This window comes from Pseudophryne corroboree, chromosome 2, assembly GCF_028390025.1.
Source record: "Pseudophryne corroboree isolate aPseCor3 chromosome 2, aPseCor3.hap2, whole genome shotgun sequence".
NCBI classification, from domain to species: domain Eukaryota; kingdom Metazoa; phylum Chordata; class Amphibia; order Anura; family Myobatrachidae; genus Pseudophryne; species Pseudophryne corroboree.
In genome coordinates this window covers 448,225,958-448,245,284 of record NC_086445.1, presented here as the reverse complement: position 1 = coordinate 448,245,284, position 19,327 = coordinate 448,225,958, and the positions used below count along the sequence as shown (strand labels likewise).

At 46.8% G+C, this 19,327-nt stretch overlaps 1 protein-coding gene across 3 annotated transcripts in view; it reads left to right on the top strand.

Moving 5' to 3' along the window:
- The window catches only part of ZZEF1 (zinc finger ZZ-type and EF-hand domain containing 1), a 404,243-nt gene that overhangs the window by 140,239 nt on the left and 244,677 nt on the right, over positions 1-19,327 (top strand). For all 3 annotated transcript variants that reach the window (XM_063953702.1, XM_063953701.1, XM_063953700.1), the window contains exons 16-17: positions 9,842-9,975; positions 10,108-10,178. In XM_063953702.1, the coding sequence (XP_063809772.1) occupies positions 9,842-9,975; positions 10,108-10,178 (205 nt within the window). The remainder of the gene's footprint in view (positions 1-9,841; positions 9,976-10,107; positions 10,179-19,327) is intronic.

The following is a 19,327-nucleotide window of genomic DNA, read 5'->3' as shown; positions in this document are numbered from 1 at the left end:
AGCTTCTCTAGTGTTGCTCTTTGCCCAGTGGAACACTGTTTCCTCCCCCATCAGGTCATGGCTTAGGCCAGTAGTTCACAAACTTTATTGCATCACGGCTATTTAGATTATCAGCATTTTTTTTCTGCAGCAGGTTAGATTGGTTTCCACAGGGAAACATCGGGTGTAGAGTGGATCTTGACCCAGAGGCACCAACAGGCTAAAGCTTTAGGCTGTCCCAGAATACGTTGGGGCCTCCTCTATAACCCCGCCTCCAGGCACTGTGAGCTCAGTTTCAGTTGGTGTCGGCAGCAGCAGGTCACTTAACAGGTGGGCTGCACTGGGCAGCACTGAAAAGGCTTTTTACAACAAAATTTCTTAAAAAATGGGCTGTCAGTGCTGTATACCATGGTGACACTTCAGCGCTGCTGCTCCATAACCTCCCAAGCGACGTTGCATACTCCCACGGCCTGTTCCCAGTTACTTGCGGCGGAAACTATCCGGCTCTCCTGGTTTGCGTGGCTGCTACTGGGAGGAGGTAAGATGGTCCTCGCCATTAAATCGCATTCCGTTCGCGACCTAGGGAGATGGGTCGTGGCGTGGACACTGTCACCGAGCAGGGACCCCACTAGACCAAGGGGGCAATAGAGCACAGGTCGAGTGTACTAATGCCCCATTTAATAAGACTCGCTAGTACCTGGGGTGGAAGGCCAGCATAGGGGAGCTGGCGCTTGACCTGTAGTCTCTCCTCGGCCCAGGGCGACCTCTGCAGATTTTCCCGCCCTGGAGCTGCTTCACACTCTGTATGGGTCGTTGGGTCGACCCAACTTAGGTCGACACTCATTAGGTCGACCACTGAAGGTCGACATTGCTATTAGGTCGACATGCACTAGGTCAACAGGTCTAAAGGTCGACATGAGGTTTTTGACTATTTTTGGTGTAGTTTTCTCCGTCAAGTGACGGGGAACCCAAATTAGTGCACCGTGTCCTCCCGCTTCGCTCGCCATGCTTCGGGCAAGGTTGCAGATTACTGTTCCAATCGTAGTCCACGTGGATCGTTAAGTATGAAAAAAAAAATCCCCAAAATGAAGGGGAAAAAAAGTGAAAAACTCCTGTTGACCTGTCGACCTAATGCATGTCGACATAATGGCATTGTCGACCTTCAGTGGTCGACCTAAGTTGTGTTGACCTAATGACTGTAACCCCTCACACTCTCCCTCACTCCTTGGCTGAGATGGTGGGCGCCATCTTATAAGCATAGTTGCGGCTGGTCTCTGGGACTGCAGGGCAAGGTCTCACTTGTAAAGCCGCCTGTATACAGCGCTGTAACTTTACAAACACTTGAGTATTCAACATGTCTTTATACAGACAGCGTTAGTTAAGAAAAGTTTACCTGTTACAGGATATATTGTACGAGTATTCTGATATATACCGCCGGTCTAGGACCGTGCTGTGTTATATAGATCTATACATATACTAGTCCAGTGCAGTTTTATTGTCATGATAATTATCTGCATTGCCTGCGACTGCGTGTGCCTGTATCTGCCGTGTGGTTTCACTTTCAGTGTTTCCCAGATATATCTATCACTATATTCTGCACCCTAAGTTACTAGGTGAATCGGGGTGTTTAAAAAAAATAATAATAAAAAAAAAAAATATATATATATATATATATTGCTCAAAAAAATAAAGGGAACACTTAAACAACACAATGTAACTCCAAGTAACTCACACTTCTGTGAAATTAAACTGTCCACTTAGGAAGCAACACTGATTGACAATCAATTTCACATGCTGTTGTGCAAATGGAATAGACAACAGGTGGAAATTATAGGCAATTAGCAAGACACCCCCAATAAAGGAGTTGTTCTGCAGTTGGTGACCACAGACCACTTCTCAGCTCCTATGCTTTCTGGCTGATGTTTTGGTCACTTTTGAAAGCTGGCGGTGCTTTCACTCTAGTGGTAGCATGAGACGGAGTCTACAACCCACACAAGTGGCTCAGGTAGTGCAGCTCATCCAGGATGGCACATCAATGCGAGCTGTGGCAAGAAGGTTTGCTGTGTCTGTCAGCGTAGTGTCCAGAGCATGGAGGCGCTACCAGGAGAAAGGCCAGTACATCAGGAGACGGGGAGGAGGCCGTAGGAGGGCAACAACCCAGCAGCAGGACCGCTACCTCCGCCTTTGTGCAAGGAGGAACAGGAGGAGCACTGCCAGAGCCCTGCAAAATGACCTCCAGCAAGCCACAAATGTGCATGTGTCTACTCAAACGATCAGAAACAGACTCCATGAGGGTGGTATGAGGGCCCAACGTCCACAGGTGGGGGCTGTGCTTACAGCCCAACACCGTGCAGGACGTTTGGCATTTGCCAGAGAACACCAAGATTGGCAGATTCGCCACTGGCACCCTGTGCTCTTCACAGATGAAAGCAGGTTCTCACTGAGCACATGTGACAGACTTGACAGAGTCTGGAGACGCCAAGGAGAACGTTCTGCTGCCTGCAACATCCTCCAGCATGACCGGTTTGGCAGTGGGTCAGTAATGGTGTAGGGTGGCATTTCTTTGGGGGGCCGCACAGCCCTCCATGTGCTCGCCAGAGGTAGCCTGACTGCCATTAGGTACCGAGATGAGATCCTCAGACCCCTTGTGAGACCATATGCTGGTGCGGTTGGCCCTGGGTTCCTCCTAATGCAAGACAATGCTAGACCTCATGTGGCTGGAGTGTGTCAGCAGTTCCTGCAAGACGAAGGCATTGATGCTATGGACTGGCCCGTCCGTTCCCCAGACCTGAATCCAATTGAGCACATCTGGGACATCATGTGTCGCTCCATCCACCAACGCCACATTGCACCACAGACTGTCCAGGAGTTGGCGGATGCTTAAGTCCAGGTCTGGGAGGAGATCCCTCAGGAGACCATCTGCCACCTCATCAGGAGCATGCCCAGGCGTTGTAGGGAGGTCATACAGGCACGTGGAGGCCACACACACTACTGAGCCTCATTTTGACTTGTTTTAAGGACATTACATCAAAGTTGGATCAGCCTGTAGTGTGTTTTTCCACTTTAACTTTGAGGGTGACTCCAAATCCAGACCTCCATGGTGTTAATAAATTTGATTTCCATTGATAATTTTTGTGTGATTTTGTTGTCAACACATTCAACTATGTAAAGAACAAAGTATTTAATAAGAATTTTTCATTCATTCAGATCTAGAATGTGTTAGTTTAGTGTTCCCTTTATTTTTTTGAGCAGTGTATATGTATATATATATATATATATATATATGCATGTGTGTGTGTGTGTGTATATGTGTATGTGTGTGTGTGTGTGTGTGTGTATATATATATATATATATATATATATATATATATAATATTTATTTATTGAGAAATAGAGGAATTGGGCACCCAAGGATTATGTCAACCCCAGAAATTAAAAAGAACCTCAGAAAGTTTCACGGTATGATTTGATCTAGCGTTAGAATATAAGAATGAACTGTTCATTTAATAATTTTGTAAAAAAGATACAGAAGCATACGTAATGTCCATCATATTACATAGTCAACAAGATGCAAATCTCCTATGTTTTGTGGAAGAGTGCAGGTAAACTTCTGCTTGTATCTTTAATCTTCCTTATTGAATATTCGGAGATAACATCAGAAAACAGAGTAATAACCCAACGCTTTTTGTCTAATATCAAGACTTCATCAGGGGTGTGTCTCTGATCTTTGGTAAATAATGACAAAAAAATAACTATTTTGATGAACCCAGACAATCAATTAAGGATATTTATAAGGAGCGTTCGATAGCCACCATCGTGCTAATATCACTCCAACCTCTAGAGCAGGCATTCCCAACCACGGTACTCAAGGCACTTCATCTGAAGAGGAGGGGGAGCATACTGTCCTGTCAGACACTGAATCAGGTGTTTCTGACTAGGATTCTCCATTGCTAATTGATGTCCCTGCCCTTGTGGTTGCTATTAAGCAAATCCTACAAATCACTGATGATGAGGATTCCACTACTGTGGCTAAGAAAACTGATATGTTTAAAAGGTAGAAGTTGGTTAAAAATCTATTACCCCATTCTGACCAGGAAAGAAATTCTCTCTGTCTAAATGGGCCTTGGCTCGCTATCCTCTCCCTGCAGAGTTATGTAACAAGTGGGAAAATTCACCGCCGGTGGATTCTCATGTCACCTGCCAAGTGGTGTCGGTCACTCTGCCTGTCACTGCTGTCACTTCAATGAAGGAACCGACAGATAAGCATGTGGAGGGATGCCTGAAATCTATTTACTCCCTTACAGGTGCTGTACATAGACCCACTATTGCGGCCTCTTGGGCTGCAAAAGGAATTGAAGCATGGGTTGAGGCATTAGAGGAAGAGCTGCCTGAGGATATATCTGACTGACAAATGATAACCTGTCTCACATTACCACTGCCACCTATTTCATTCAGGAGGCGTCCCCTGAGGCGGGTGTGTTGGCTGCCAAGGCGTCGACTACGTCTGTCCTGGCTCGCCGTATTCTGTGGTTGATGTCATGGAATGTGGACCTAGATTCCAAAAAGACCTTGGAGGTACTCCCCTTTAAGGGGGACATTTTGTTTGGGGAAGACCTAAATAAAATTGTGTCTGAATTGGCGGCTGCTGAGACTGACTTTCTCCCAAATGCTAATCCTTCTGCACAGAAGGCTAAAGGTACCACTTTTAGTTCCTTTTGGCCTTAAGGGAAAGCAAAAGGTCAGGCATATCTTGTGCTCCCAAAACCACTAAGCCCAAGGCAAAGCAGTCCTGGGCGGCCAGTCAGCCTGTTTCTAAACAAGCACAAGGGTTGGGTATCTGCACACTCACTATATATTTTTTTCCTAATAGTGTGAGTGTATGTGAGTCATCACCATACAATCACTTTATGGAACCCCTTTTAGCTTATCTATGAATAATGCTCAGTAAGAGAAGGGGGTGCTGTCAATTACAGTAAATATGCGATAGGATTGGGAAGGAAAGTAAGAAGAAACTGTATTTTTGACGCACTAGGAAGGAATAATTAATCATAAAATGTAACCTTTATTAAGTATACATTAAAATATATAATTGACCCAGACTACAGTGAAACATAAGAGTTAAAATCAAACAAACTGACATGTATGTGAAGCCTATAAGATAGGAAATAGTGAATAAAGAAACTTAAAAAGCGTGTCCTGCATGTGTTTTATATATATCACTGATAAGATTCTTATATCTATTCAGAAATCACCAATATTTAATCCATTATAGGTGTGATTCTGTTTAGATAATGGCTGTTACAGCAGATATTGGTAGTTAGCACTCTCCCGGCTAATAGTCCCAGAGAGTCAATACTGTCTCATATATATCTTTATTCACTCCACAGAAATATCCCCTGAGAGATCCTCCCAGATATCTCTTCTAAACAAGACAAGCCTGCCACATGACGGCGCGGGCCTCCCCCTGGTGGGACCCCATGGTGGGAGGCCGACTTCTGCTGTTCACCCAGGTCTGGTTAATGAGCACTTCAGATGCATGGGTGCGAGAAGTTCTCTCACGGGTACGCAGTCTGCTTCAAGAGACGTCCCCCTCGCCAGTTTTGCACCACAGTTATACCTTCGGATCCATTAAAGGTGCAAGCTTTGCAAAAGGTTGTGAGTTCTCTCCTGAATACAGGAGTGGTAGTGCCGATTCCTCTGGCTCAGAGAGGTAGAGGTTACTACTCGACCCTGTTTCTAGTTTCGAAACCCAATGGGTCTTTCCGGCCTACACTCAACCTCAAATCACTGAACAGTTTTGTGAGAGTGTCCAAGTTCCGTATGGAAACACTGTGCTCCATTATACTGGCTATGGAACATGAAGACTGTATGGTATCCCTGGATATACAGGATGCGTACCTGCATATACCTATTGCCATGTCGCATCAATATCTGCGGTTTGCTGTTGGCAACCTCCACTGTCGGATTCCAGGCTCTGCCATTTAGACTGGCTACGGCTCCTCGGATCTTCACCAAGGTCATGGCCTTAATGACTGCCCATATCCGTCGCCAGGGAGTCAGGTTCCTGCCGTATCTGGATGACTTGCTGATTCTGGCAAACTCTCACTATGTCCTTCTCAGTCATATGCAACTGACGATAAGCTTCCTACAAGCCCACGGGTGGCTCATCAATTGGAAGAAATCCTTGCTGGTCCCAGCTCAGAGCATAATGCACCTGGGGGCACTCTTGGACACACACAGTCAACGACTGTTTCTGTCTCCATAAAATGTCCTGAGACTACAAGACAGGATAAGATGCTTCCTTTGTCGCCCCAGTGTCGATACTCTCGGCGATGCAAGTACTTGGCCTGATGGTGTCGGCATTCCACATGGTAGAGTGCGCTCAATTTCATTCTCGCCCTCTGCAGAGGTTAATCATTTCCAAGTGGGACGGCTTTCCTCATCTGATCAGATCTCACATGATCACTTTTACTCCGGAGGTTTGTGTGTCGCTGACCTGGTGGCTACAGGACCAGCAATTGAGCAGGGGCCATCCGTGCTGACAACGGTCGCCAGTCTGAGGGGATGGGGTGCGATGTTGGAGCAACACTCTTTTCAGGGTCGCTGGACCAAGGAGGAGTCATTCCTCCCAATAAACATTCTGGAGTTGCGGGTGAGGTTCAATGCATTGACTCTCGCCTTGCCTCTGGTACAGAACAGGACGGTTCAAGTACGATCAGACAATGCCACTGCGGTGGCATACATAAACCATCAAGGGGCACTCAAAGCTGCATGGCTTTGATGGAAGTGTCAAAAATCCTTTGTTGGGCGGAACGCCATCTTCCAGCAATGTCGGCAGTGTTCATTCCGGGTGTCATAAACTGGGAAGTGGACTTCCTCAGTCACCAGGACGTGCACGCCGGAGAGTGGGGTCTTCATCCAAAAGTCTTTCAACTCCTAGTGGACAAGTGGGGCCTACCAGACGTAGACCTGATGGCGTCTCAACACAATCAAAAGGTTCTGACCTTCGGATCAAGGACCAGGGATCCTCAAGCAGCTTCGTGGATGCACTATCAATTCCATGGAACTTTCGGCTACCCTACATGTTTCCTCCAGTGTCACTCCTGCCCAGGGTCCTGCGGAAGTTCAAACAAGAAGGAGGATTTCTACTACTTGTCGCTCCAGCGTGTCCCAGACCTACAGGGTCTATCGACAGAGTGTCCTCTTCTACTTCTTTATCGCCCAGACCTCCTCATACAGGGCCCTTGTCTTTATCCGGACCTGGCCAGACTGGCTTTGACGGCGTGGCTCTTGAGGCATCACCCCTGATAGCCAAAGGATTCTCTGAGGCTGTCATCCAAACTGTTAAAAGCCCGCAAACCGGCATCTGCTCAGCTTTATTACAGGGTCTGGAATTCTTACTTCACCTGGTGTGCCGATAAGAATTATGATGCATACAGATTCAGAACTTCCAGAATTCTGTCTTTTCTGCAAAGATGCCTGGACTTAGGCCTTCGTTTGGCCTCCCTCAAAGTTCACATATGTTCCTTGTCTGTATGGTTTCAGAGGAAAATTGCGTCTATACCTGACGTTCATACATTCCCTCAGGGTGTCTTACGGATTCAGCTCCCTATGTCCTTCCAGTGGCTCTGTGGGATCTGTCTGTTGTCCTGAATGCCCTGCAAGAGTCTACATTTGAACCTCTTGAGATGGTGGACCTTAAGTGGCTCATAGCCAAAGTCTTGTTTTTATTTGCTATTGCTTTGCAAGAAGGGTGTTGGACTTAGGTGTCTGTCGTCCACCCTTTCTAATATTTAATCGTGACCGGGCAGTTCTTAGAACTCGCCCAGGTTATCTACCTAAGGTGGTGTCATCTTTTCACCTTAACCAAGAGATTGTGGTTCCGGCCTTTATCTCTTCTGATTTGTCCTCCAAAGAGCGGCCTTTGGTGATACGGGCTCTCCGTAGATATGTGGAGAGGACTGCCTCTATCAGGAGGTCAGATTCCCTTTTTGTTTTGTTTGGTTTTCACAAACATGGCTGGCCTGCGAATAAGCAAGCCTTGACAAGATGGATTAGAATGGTGATTGCACAAGCTTATGCGCAGATTGGTCTCTCTGCTCCTGCTGCTATTAATGCCCATTCTACTCGGTCTGTTGGACCTTCTTGGGCGGCCCTCCTTGGCACGTCGGCAGAACAATTGTGCAAGTCGGCTACGCGGTTCTCTGTGAACACGTTTATTAGGTTCTATGCCTTTGATACTTTTGCCTCCCAGGATGCTTCCTTTGGATGCCGGATTCTCATACCCACTAAGGCACGTCCCCTCCCTTGAGGAACTGCTTTAGGACATCCCCGATGTTTCCTTGTGGAAACCAATGTAATCTGCTGCAGAAAAGGAGCGTTATGGTAGACTTACCATGGTTAACTCTCTTTCTGCGAGGTACATTGGGTTCCACAGGTCGCCCACCCTGATGCACCTATCTACTATGGCTTTGTATGGCATTAGCCGCTGGTCCCTTCTCCTGTCGTGAGAATGTGGTTCTATGTGACTAACATCTACCATCTCTCTTACCTGCTCCTGCATTAAACTGGTTAACGAAACTGAGCGCTCAGTGCTTGGAGGCGGGTTTATAGAGGAGGCCTCAATGTACCTCGCAGATAGAGAGTTAACAGTGCTAAGTCTACCATAACTCTCCTTTTTTCACGGCACCCTAGGATAAAAGTTCTTTATTGATAAATTTGGAATAAAAAATATTGAATTTAGTAAATTGTGCTTACCTGTCAACCTTGGGTTCAGTTATGTGATGGTGTACAGTTGTGCTTCTGATTGTCCACATATTTTATGATAGGCAAAACCAGTGCTATAGGCTGCAATCGCTTTGACCATAAATAATTTGATTTGGTCCTGGACCACTAACCCAGGGCACCCCTGCAAGAGCTTCACAGCACCCCAAGGTACCTATTCATACAGTTTGGAAACCACTGGCATAGGCTGACTTTTGCTGCTTCATTAGCAAAGCAAGTTTGAGTAGAACAGCTCGAGGATGGTTATAAGATAATGACATGCAAAGTCTTTTTATATCTTGGATGCATCTTCCTGCATGGAGAATGCAGACCTTGAGTCTGTTGATTTTATTCTGGCTGTCAAATAATAACATCTAAAATGTCCATATCTAATCTGTAATTTTGGGTTAAATTTCTACTTGTGCCAGAACTAGAGAAGTTATTAAAGGGTGATGAAGGTTGAAAGAGTCCCTTCCTCAGAATAACCGAAATTAGCTAACTTACTGTATACTGATAGTACAAAACTATACAAGTGTGTACCCTGCGTTTTTCTGATACCGTTCTGCAGCAGGTAAACCCCTAGGGTAACCAGTCCTATTTGCACATACAAAAAACAAAGTAGTGGAAACTCACCTTAACACAGATTTAATAAAGCCTTGAAAGATTTCTTTATGTTCTGGTAATTAAGCACCGTTGCTCGCATCATCCAGATCAGACAGATACTGCCTCCAAAACATAGATTCGAAAAGAGAAACTTCTAATTGTGTAAAGAAAAAGTTTTTATTTTTTATATATAGATAATATATACCGTGCATCCGGAAAATATTCACAGCGCTTCACTTTTTCCACATTTTATTATGTTACAGCCTTATTCCAAAATGGAATAAATTCATTTTTTTCCTCCAAAATTCTACACCCAATACCCCATAATGACAACGTGACAATTTTTTCTTTCGATTTTTGCAAATTTATTAATAATAGATGATGGTGGACACCCATTAAAATCTTTTAAGGTGTAATAAAGTTTGAGAAAGAAGAAAAATAATTGGCTACTATTATTTGGGCAATTTATTTTAATCTCCTGGTATTGTCATTTCAGCTATGGACAACATGGATGTCTCCACTTTGCCTTCCAGTGCACTCAAACAAGACATTGTTAACACGTTACTGAATGGAGCTGCTATTTTTTTCCCTGATCGCCTGGCTAGACGTGATTGTCTGTTCTCTTTAATGGTAGGGATATGCTTTAAAAGTCCAAAGAATCAATAACGCTCAGTACACAGCACTCTTAAGAAGCACATGCTATGTGACTTGTGCTAAAATGGAAATGTCACTGTTTAGTTTTATTTATTTATTTATATATAGAAGAGAATCACAGAAGAGAAGCAACCTCAGTCTGCACACATCACTTTCCAGTCCCTGTGTACATACTTCAGGTAAGGACTGTTGTCATGCCCTGATAAATGATTGATTTCTAAAGCCAACCTCCTTGCTTGAAGTGAGAAAGGATAAGTACTTTCTTCTGAAGGGGTGTAGTATGGTATGCTGGGAGCCCAACTGCCGGCATACCGACAGAGTGGCGAGCGCAAATGAGCCCCTTGCGGGCTCGCTGCGCTCACCACGCTGCAGGCACGGTAGCAGGGTCGTGGACCCCCACGAGGGAGAATAAGTGTCTGTATGCCGGCTGTCGGGATTCCGGCGCCAGTATACTGTGCACCGGGATCCCGACAGTTGGCATACTGAAGACCACCCCTTGTGAAGACCTCAATTTTAACTTCACCCTTTCATTGATTAAATGCTGTTTGCAGAAAACACCTGCAATAATTACCTCAGTACTCAACTTGTTCCAGTGCTAGATGGCACCATAAGGGTAGACCATGAACCTGGGGTGCCCTGGCTGTAGTAAATATGGGACCTACTGTAGTCTTAAAGACATCAAACCTTAATTGATTAGGAGAGTCCCCAAAACCCTAGTTAACGACGTTATTAAATTTCTCTTACGTCCTTGAGGATACTGGGGTCCATTTAGTACCATGGGCTCTTGGGCTCTTTAAGAAATCAATAGTGTGCGCTGGCTCTCTATCTCTATGCCCCTCCTACCAGACTCAGTTTAGAAAATGTGCCCGGAGGAGCTAGTCACGCTTAGGGAAGCGCCTGAAGAGTTTTCTGCATTTATTTTCTGTTTGTTATTTTCAGGCAGGGCTGGTTGGCACCAGTCCGTCTGCTTCGTGGGACTTAGGGTGGGGGGTGGGGGGGGGTTTAACGGCCCAACCTCCTATAGGGTTAATGGCCCCGTTCCCCGCTGACAGGACACTGAGCTCCTGAGGGAACCATTCGCATGCCCCACCACGGCAAGTGTACATCCCCGCAGCACGACGCTACCCCTAACAGAGCCAGAAGTTAGAAGAGTGGTGAGTACTATGCCGGCGGCCCGGTTAGCGGGTCGCCGGCTATTATGGCGGCACAAGGGTAGGAGCGTAGCTCTGAGTGCAGGCTGCGTCTCCAGGCTCAGATCAGCATTGCTGCACTGCTATGAGGGGCGAACTGAGCCATTTTTAAACAACTACCCACACTGGCACAGCGCTTACCGGGGCTCTGACCCACTGTTAAGCACCAAAATCACCTCAGCCAGTTTAAAAAAACCCGGAAAGACCCCGTGCCATTAAAAAGGGGGGGCTTCACTATGATCAGTTCCAGCAGCTCACCAGCGTCATTTTCCTTCTGCAGCTTACACAGACAGACTGCAGGGAAGCGCAGCTCCTCCACAAGGGCTCAAGATTACCTCAGCAGTACCAGGGGTCATAGCAAGGGGGGGGGGAGCAATATTAGAATACTATGCCCCCATTCAGGGTACTTAGCTTGTGACCCAGCTAAGCTTGGCATTAGCTTTAAGAGCGTGGTGTGGCTGGCTCCATCATACTCTGTGTCTCCCTAGAGGGCTCTGTGTGGGTTAACTGTGCTTTTAACCTTTCTCCTGTGTGGGTGTGTTCTTTCACATTTTACAATGTCAACGGAGTGTGTCTCATGCATGGCAGAGTGTTTTTCTTCCCCAGGGGGATCACTACAGTGTACTCAGGATAGTACACATTCTCAGGATAGTGGGTCCGAACCAGTATGGTTGGATTCATTAAAAGGGATGATCTCAAATATTTCACATAAATTGTCCCACAATGAGAAAGAGACGCAATGCTGTGAATGACCTGATGAATAGAGATTCAGTTCCCATACCAGCGTTTCAGACCCCTACCATTTGTCCACAAAAGCGTACACTGGCCCAAATCCTGCAGGCTGACACTGATGATGATGTATCAGACGCTGAGGAGGGTGAGGTGGACTCGGGAGGGGAATGGGGATGCAGCTCTGTCACAAGGAATGCAGGCCCTGATAGAAGCTATTAGCGACATCCTGCACATTCCTGACAAAGTGACAGAGGAAGATGAGGAATCTTATTTTAATGTAAAAGGGAAATCCTCAGCTACATTCCCTGCATCTAAGGAATTAAATTTCCTATTTGAAGAAACTTGGATTAATCCTGACAAGAAATTTCAGATTCCTAAAAGGTTACTGGCATTCTTCCCTTTTCCTAAGAATGATAGAAAAAAAATGGGAAAACCCACAGATTGTTGATGCATCATTATCTAGGTTGTCACGTAAGCTAATCTTACCTGTCCCGGGGGCAGCCTCCTTAAAGGACACGGCTGACCGCAAGATTGGGACAACTCTCAAATCTCTGTACACCGCTGCGGGGCTGGCCCAAAAACCCACCATAGTTTGTGCATGGATCACTAGGGCCATTGCAAAATGGTCAGGTAACCTAATTGAGGGGTTTAGATTCCTTACCCAGAGGGGAGGTAGATTTACTCCTACAGCATATACAGGAGAGTGCAAATTTTATGGTGGAGGCCATAAAAAAAAAAGGCTTGCTCCATGCACGCACCACGGCCATGGCAGTGTCAGCATGCAGGGGCCTATGGCTACATCAGTGGACTGCGGATGCGGATTCCAGAAAAGGTATGGAAAGCCTACCATTCACAGGTGAGGCCCTGTTTGGAGATGAACTGGATACGTGGATAGCAAAGGCTACGGCGGATGAGTCTACATACCTTCCTTCCGCAGTCCCCCCAGCTAGGAAGACCTACTCTGCTCCATCTCTGCAGTCCTTTCGGAGAGCAAAATGTAAAAATAAAACCAAAGGTTCTTCTACAACCTTCAAAGGCAATAGAGGTAAACCCAGAAAACAAGCAACTGCGGGTTCACAGGAACAGAACTCAGGTTCTGTTTCCTCAAAGCCTTCAGCATGATGGTGGACCGCGCTACCTGGAAGGCAGGCAGGTGGGAGCCCAATTAAGAGATTTCAGTCATATGGGCGACATCATGGCAGGTTTCCTGGGTCAAAGAGCTCATCGCACAGGGGACAGATTGGAGTTTCAGGAACTCCCGCCTCACAGATTTCATCAAATCAGGCTTACCAGCTTCTCAGGAGGCAAGTATAATTTTGAAGGATGCAATTCAAAAACTGGTACAGACTCAGGTCATTGTTCCAGTTCCACCTCCGCTACAGAACAGAGGTTATTATTTCAACCTGTTTGTGGTACTGAAACCGGACGGTTCGGTAAGACCCATTTTAAACCTCAAGTCACTGAACCTGTATTTATGGGTGTTCAAATTCAAGATGGAGTCTTGGTGTCTCTGGATATCAAGAATGCGTACCTTCATATCCCAATCTGGCCGCCTCATCAGTCTTAGCTAAGGTTTGCATTACAGGACTGTCACTACCAGTTCCAGGCCCTGCCATTTGGCCTCTCCCTGGCACCGAGGGTGTTCACCAAGGTAATGGCTGAGATGATGTTTCTCATCCGCAAACAGGGAGTGAACATAATTCCGTACCTAGACAATCTGCTGATAAAGCACCATCCAGGGAGCAGTTGTTGGACAGCATTGCCCTCTCAACTCAATTACTCCGGGATCACGGGTGGATTCTGAACCTACTATAATCTCACCTGGAATCAACACGGAGGCTTCCGTTCCTGGGGATGATACTGGATACGGAGGCACAGAAGGTATTCCTTCCATTGGAAAAGGCATTGGTAATCCAGTCGATGGTGCGGGATGTTCTAAAACCAACCCGGATATCGGTGCATCTATGCATTTGCCTTCTGGGAAGGATGGTAGCCTCTTACGAGGCGCTGCAGTACGGAAGGTTTCACGCAAGGCCCTTCCAGCTGGATCTGTTGGACAAATGGTACAGATTGCATCTCCACATGCACCAGAGCATATGTCTGTCGCTAAGAGCCAGGATTTCTCTTCTGTGGTGGCTTTAGACTTCTCACCTGACAGAGGGCCGAAGGTCAGGATTCAAAATTGGATTCTGCTAACCACAGACGCAAGGCTCAGAGGTTGGGGAGCAGTCACCCAAGGGGAACACTTCCAAGGAAAATGGTCAAGTCAGGAAACCATTCTTTCAATCAACATTCTGGAACTGAGGGCCATATACAACGCCCTTCTACAGGCATCGCATCTTCTTCAAGATCAGGCCATCCAGGTTCAGTCGGACATTGTGATGGCGGTAACGTACATAATCCGACAAGGCGGAATGAAGAGCAGAGTTGCAATGTCAGATGTAACAAGGATTCTGCTCTGGGCAGAAAGACACGCTGTAGCGTTGTCCGCAATCTTCGTTCCAGAAGTAGACAACTGGGAAGCAGGCTTCCTCAGCAGACACAACCTTCACCCCGGAGAGTGGGGCCTTCACCCGGAGGTGTTCGGGTGCTTTACACGTCGGTGGGGAATTCCACAGATCGACACGATGGCCTCTCGTCTTAACAAGAAGCTCAGGCAGTATGTTCCAGGTCGAGAGAACCACAGGCAGTGGCGGTGGATGTTCTGGTGACTCCATGGGTCTATCAGATGGTGTCCCAGGCAGTGGCGGTGGACGCTCTGTTGACTCCATGGGTCTATCAGATGGTGTATGTGTTTCCACCACTTACATTGATCCCAAGAATTCTCAAAAGAATAGAAAGGGAAAAGGTTCAAGCAATTCTCATTGCTCCAGATTGGCCAAGAAGTGCTTGGTACACTGATCTACTGGAAATGCCTCTACCTCTTCGAGAGGATCTTCTGCAACAGGGACCTTTCGTCTATCAAGACTTACCGCGGCTACGTTTGACGGCATGGAGGTTGAGCGTCAAATTCTAGCCTGGAATGGCATTCCGGACAGGGTAATTCCTACCTTGATCCAAGCAAGAAAAGGGGTAATGTCTAAACATTACCACCGTATTTGCAAGAAAATACGTCTCTTGGTGTGAAAACAGGAAATTTCCTGTGGTGGAGTTTCAACTGGGATGTTTTCTGCTTTTTCTGCAGTCTGGTGTGGATGTGGGCCTATGCCTGGGCTCCATAAAAGTCCAGATTTCGGCCCTCTCCATTTTCTTCCTGAAACTGTTGGCTTCCCTCCCTGAGGTTCAGACGTTCTTAAAAGGTGTTCTGCACATCCAACCTTTGTGCCTCCCACGGTACCTTGGGATCTCAACGTGGTGTTGCAGTTTCTACAATCTGAATGGTTTGAGTCTTTACAGGAGGTTGACATGAAGTTACTTACGTGGAAGACCGCCACACTGTTGGACTTGGCTTCTGCCAGGCATGTGTCGGAATTGCGGGCGTTGTCTCAAAAGTACCCCTATTTGATTTTTCATGAAGATAGAGCTGAACTCAGAACTCGTCAGCAATTTCTTCCAAAGGTGGTGTCTGCGTTTCACATCAACCAACCTATTGTGGTCCCGGTGGTCAAAGTCCCTGGATGTTGTGAGGGCTTTAAAAATATATGTGAAGCAGACAGCGCGTCACAGAAAAATGGACTCGCTGTTTGTGCTCTATGATCCCAATAAAATTGGGTGTCCTGCTTCAAAGCAGTCTATTGCTCGCTGGATTAGGCTTACTATCCAGCATACTTACTCTACGTCAGGTTTGCCGGTTCCTACATCTGTACAGGCCCACTCTACTAGGTCGCTGGGTTCTTCCTGGGCGGCTGCCCGAGGTGTCTCGGCTTTACAGCTCTGCCGAGCGGCTACTTTTTCTGGTTCGAACACGTTTGCTAAGTTCTGCAAGTTCGATACTTTGGCCTCTGAGGACCTTAAGTTTGGCCAATCAGTTCTGTAGGAACCTCAGCACTCTCCAACCCGGTTTGGGAGCTTTGGTACATCCCCATGGTACTAAGTGGACCCCAGTATCCTCTAGGACGTAAGAGGCAATAGGATTTTAATTACCTTCCGGTAAATCCTTTTCTCGTAGTCTGTAGAGGATACTGGGCACCTGTGTGTTCTTGCACTGTTACTTGGTTGGGTGTAGTACGGCTGACCGGCGGTCTCCTGACCGCCGGTCAGCTTACCGACGCCGGGATCCCGGCAGCATACCGACGCCGGGATCCCGGCGGGGAGGGGCGAGTGCAGCAAGCCCCTTGTGGGCTCGCTGCGCTCGCCACGCTGCGGGCTCGGTGGCGTCCTGCAGTCGCCATGGGTTCTATTCCCACTCTATGGGTGTCGTGGACACCCACGAGTGGAAATAGTCCCTGTTGGTCGGCATGCCGACCATCGGGACAGTGACCCGTCGGGCTGGTGGAGGAGGTCATGTGACTGTCAGTCAGCTGACCGGCGGTCACATGAATACCACCCACTTGGTTAAGTATTGTTGTTGATTCAGCTGTTGCTCTTCCTCGTCAAGTTTGGTTAGCATGGCTTTCCTCTTGTTTGTGTGTGCTGGTTCGAATCTCACCACTGTCCTTTAAATCCTTCTCTCAAGGTATGTCCATCTCCTCGGGCACAGTTTCTAGACTGAGTCTGGTAGGAGGGACATAGAGGGAGGAGCCAGCGCACACTCTTGATTTCTTAAAGTGCCCAAGGCTCCTAGTGGACCCATCTATACATTGTACTAAATGGACCCCAGTATCCTCTACGGACTACGAGAAAAAGATTTATCGGTAGGTAATTAAAATCCTATTATAACAGAACATTTCTCGTGAGCTGTCCTAGTCACAATGGAGAGAAAATGCAAATCTGAAAAACCATAAATTGTAAGCTACATGTGACCGACTCAAAATTATTAAAACGGGAGTCCCCTGGACACTCCTTCACTCCTAGCCAGTCAGAATAGTTTTCCTTTGCTGGATACTCTGGATTGTCCAGTGGGTTTGCTAGATTTGGGGAACTTTCTATTTCATTTGGACATTTGTAGTGTGTATATATTGATTTTTAGTTGTTTGGTTGGGGGGGGGGGTGTATATTTTTTGAAAAGCCTTTTCTTTTTAATGCATGAATGTATGTTGCTATTTTAGTCAAAAGTAAGTGTCCCAGCAGAATGTAAAGCACAAAAGTAGATCAGGTAGCGCAAGGGATATATTTAGGATTCACCCAGACAGTGTAAACCATTGTTTGTAGTGACAGCAGCTCTGCTGTTCCGGCTAGTCACTTTGTGCTCAAACTTTTAGGATGCCTGGGGGGTACGATTTTTGCCTGCTCTAGATGTTAAAGTTTCTATATACTAGCTCAGACCCTTGTGCCAATTGTGTAACGTGCAAGGTGGAGGGCAAGTGGTCTTTCTCACCTGTGGGTAACTGGGCTGCTACTTTCTGGACAGGAGCTCTCACCTAGGTGGTGCCCGAGCTTTCTAAGCAGCTGGTTTCGAGTAGGGTGCAGAGCAGCAATTTCCTTTTCCAGGCCTCGTAGAACAATCTGGTTCCAGAACAAGGGTCTTAGGCCTCAGAGGTGGCTACTTAAGTTCCTGGAGGGTTCCACTTTGGACCTCAGATCTCTAGACTTATTAAAAGAAGCAGGCTAGGGTCTCACATCACTTAATAAAAGGCTACTGTTTCTATCCCAATTGCTCTCTTTGGGAATAGCACTGATAGGAAATTGAAGCCACCCTGAAGTCTGTCTCCACTTGTTCAGGTCTATCCTTGCCTCTGCCTTGGTAAACTGTGAGGTCTTTCAGTCCCAGGATTAGGCTTGCTTATACTAGTTGAGTATGACAGGGAGGATTCAGTCTTCCCCAGAGGAAGTTGCATACTATAGATACCCAAAAGATTTTGGGAACAGGTTTCTGAACATAGAGGGCAGTGTGCAATTAAGTTTTGGTTTGCAGAAGTGCCTATCCCTGGACACCACTCAACACCCAGAAGTATAGCTGTGTCCACCAGATGGGATGTTACAGAAATACAGTGCCTTGCACTGCATGCTAATATGGACGAGATTGTCCATATTGGCCTGCATGCATAAGCGACCCTGCACCAACGATGAACGAGCGCGGGTCCGTGCATCGTCCATCGTTGGTGCCTACACACTGAACGATATGAACAAGTTCATTAATGTACGAGAACAATCATATCGTTCTGTTATCTGCCAGCGTGTAGGGCCCTTTAGATTGCACACAGGTGGACTTCATTTCACTAATTTTGTGACTTCTGAAGGTAATTGGTTGCACCAGAACTTTTGAGGGGCTTCATAGCAAAGGTGGTGAATACATATGCACATGCCAATTTTCAGATTTTTATTTAAAAAAAAAAAAAAAATTATATTTTTTTTCTCATTTCACTTCACCAACATAGGCTATTTTGTGCAGATCCATCGCATAAAATTCAGATTTAAAAAAGAAAAATATTAAATTACAGGTTGTAATGTAACAAAATAGGTAAAATGCAAAGTGGGGTGAATACTTCAGCAAGGCACTGGATAATGTGCTTAAGGTTTATATTGATTATTATAATTTTTAGCAGAGTCTTTTTTTTCAAGAATGTTAAGGAATTGTTGAAAGGTTGTTGGGATGGGAGGCGGTCAAGATCCCACCGGTCGGAATCCCGACCGCCACAATCACGACATATTCTCCCTCCATGGGTGTCCACGACACCCATAGAGGGAGAATAAATTAGTGTGCCCGCAGCGTGGCGAGCGCAGCGAGCCCGGAAGGGGCTGCGTTCCGCTCGCCACCCCTGTCGGGATTGTGTGGTCAGGATTCTGTCCAGCGGGATTTCGTACTGATCCTGTTAGGATATGGCACCTATTTTTTCTCTCTCAAGGCTCCAGTACCAATACTCCTGTTCATGGCCGGAGTGGCCATCTGGCACTTCTGGCACATGCCAGAAGGGCAGGTGGGCCGAATCGGTCGCTCAGACAGCCGGGAAGGTAGCGCGCAGCGCAGCCTCCGGCTCTCTGGTTCTCCGGCGTCCCGCCCCCAGCAACAGTCACCATGGAAATGGGGGCGTGCCAGGAGTCCACACCCCCATGACTCACAGCACGCCCCACATGTCGTGCGGCGCGGCCCCCCGTAGCGCACACGCCCCCCCTCCCGTGTCGGGCGCGTGTTCACAAATGCCAGGGCCAAATCGAGGCCACAGTCTGTCGCTGCTCCTGTTGAATACTTAATGAAGGTAGTCCCCAAAATAGAGCTAATACAATGCTTGTGGGGGACTGGTTCATGCATACATATTATAGAGAAACAATGTACAGTTGTTTGTAGCTTGTCTATCTGTCCACCCCCCCCCCCCCCCCCCCTTTTTTTTTTTTTTTTTTTAATATTTTTTTTTTTTTCTATTTAATCA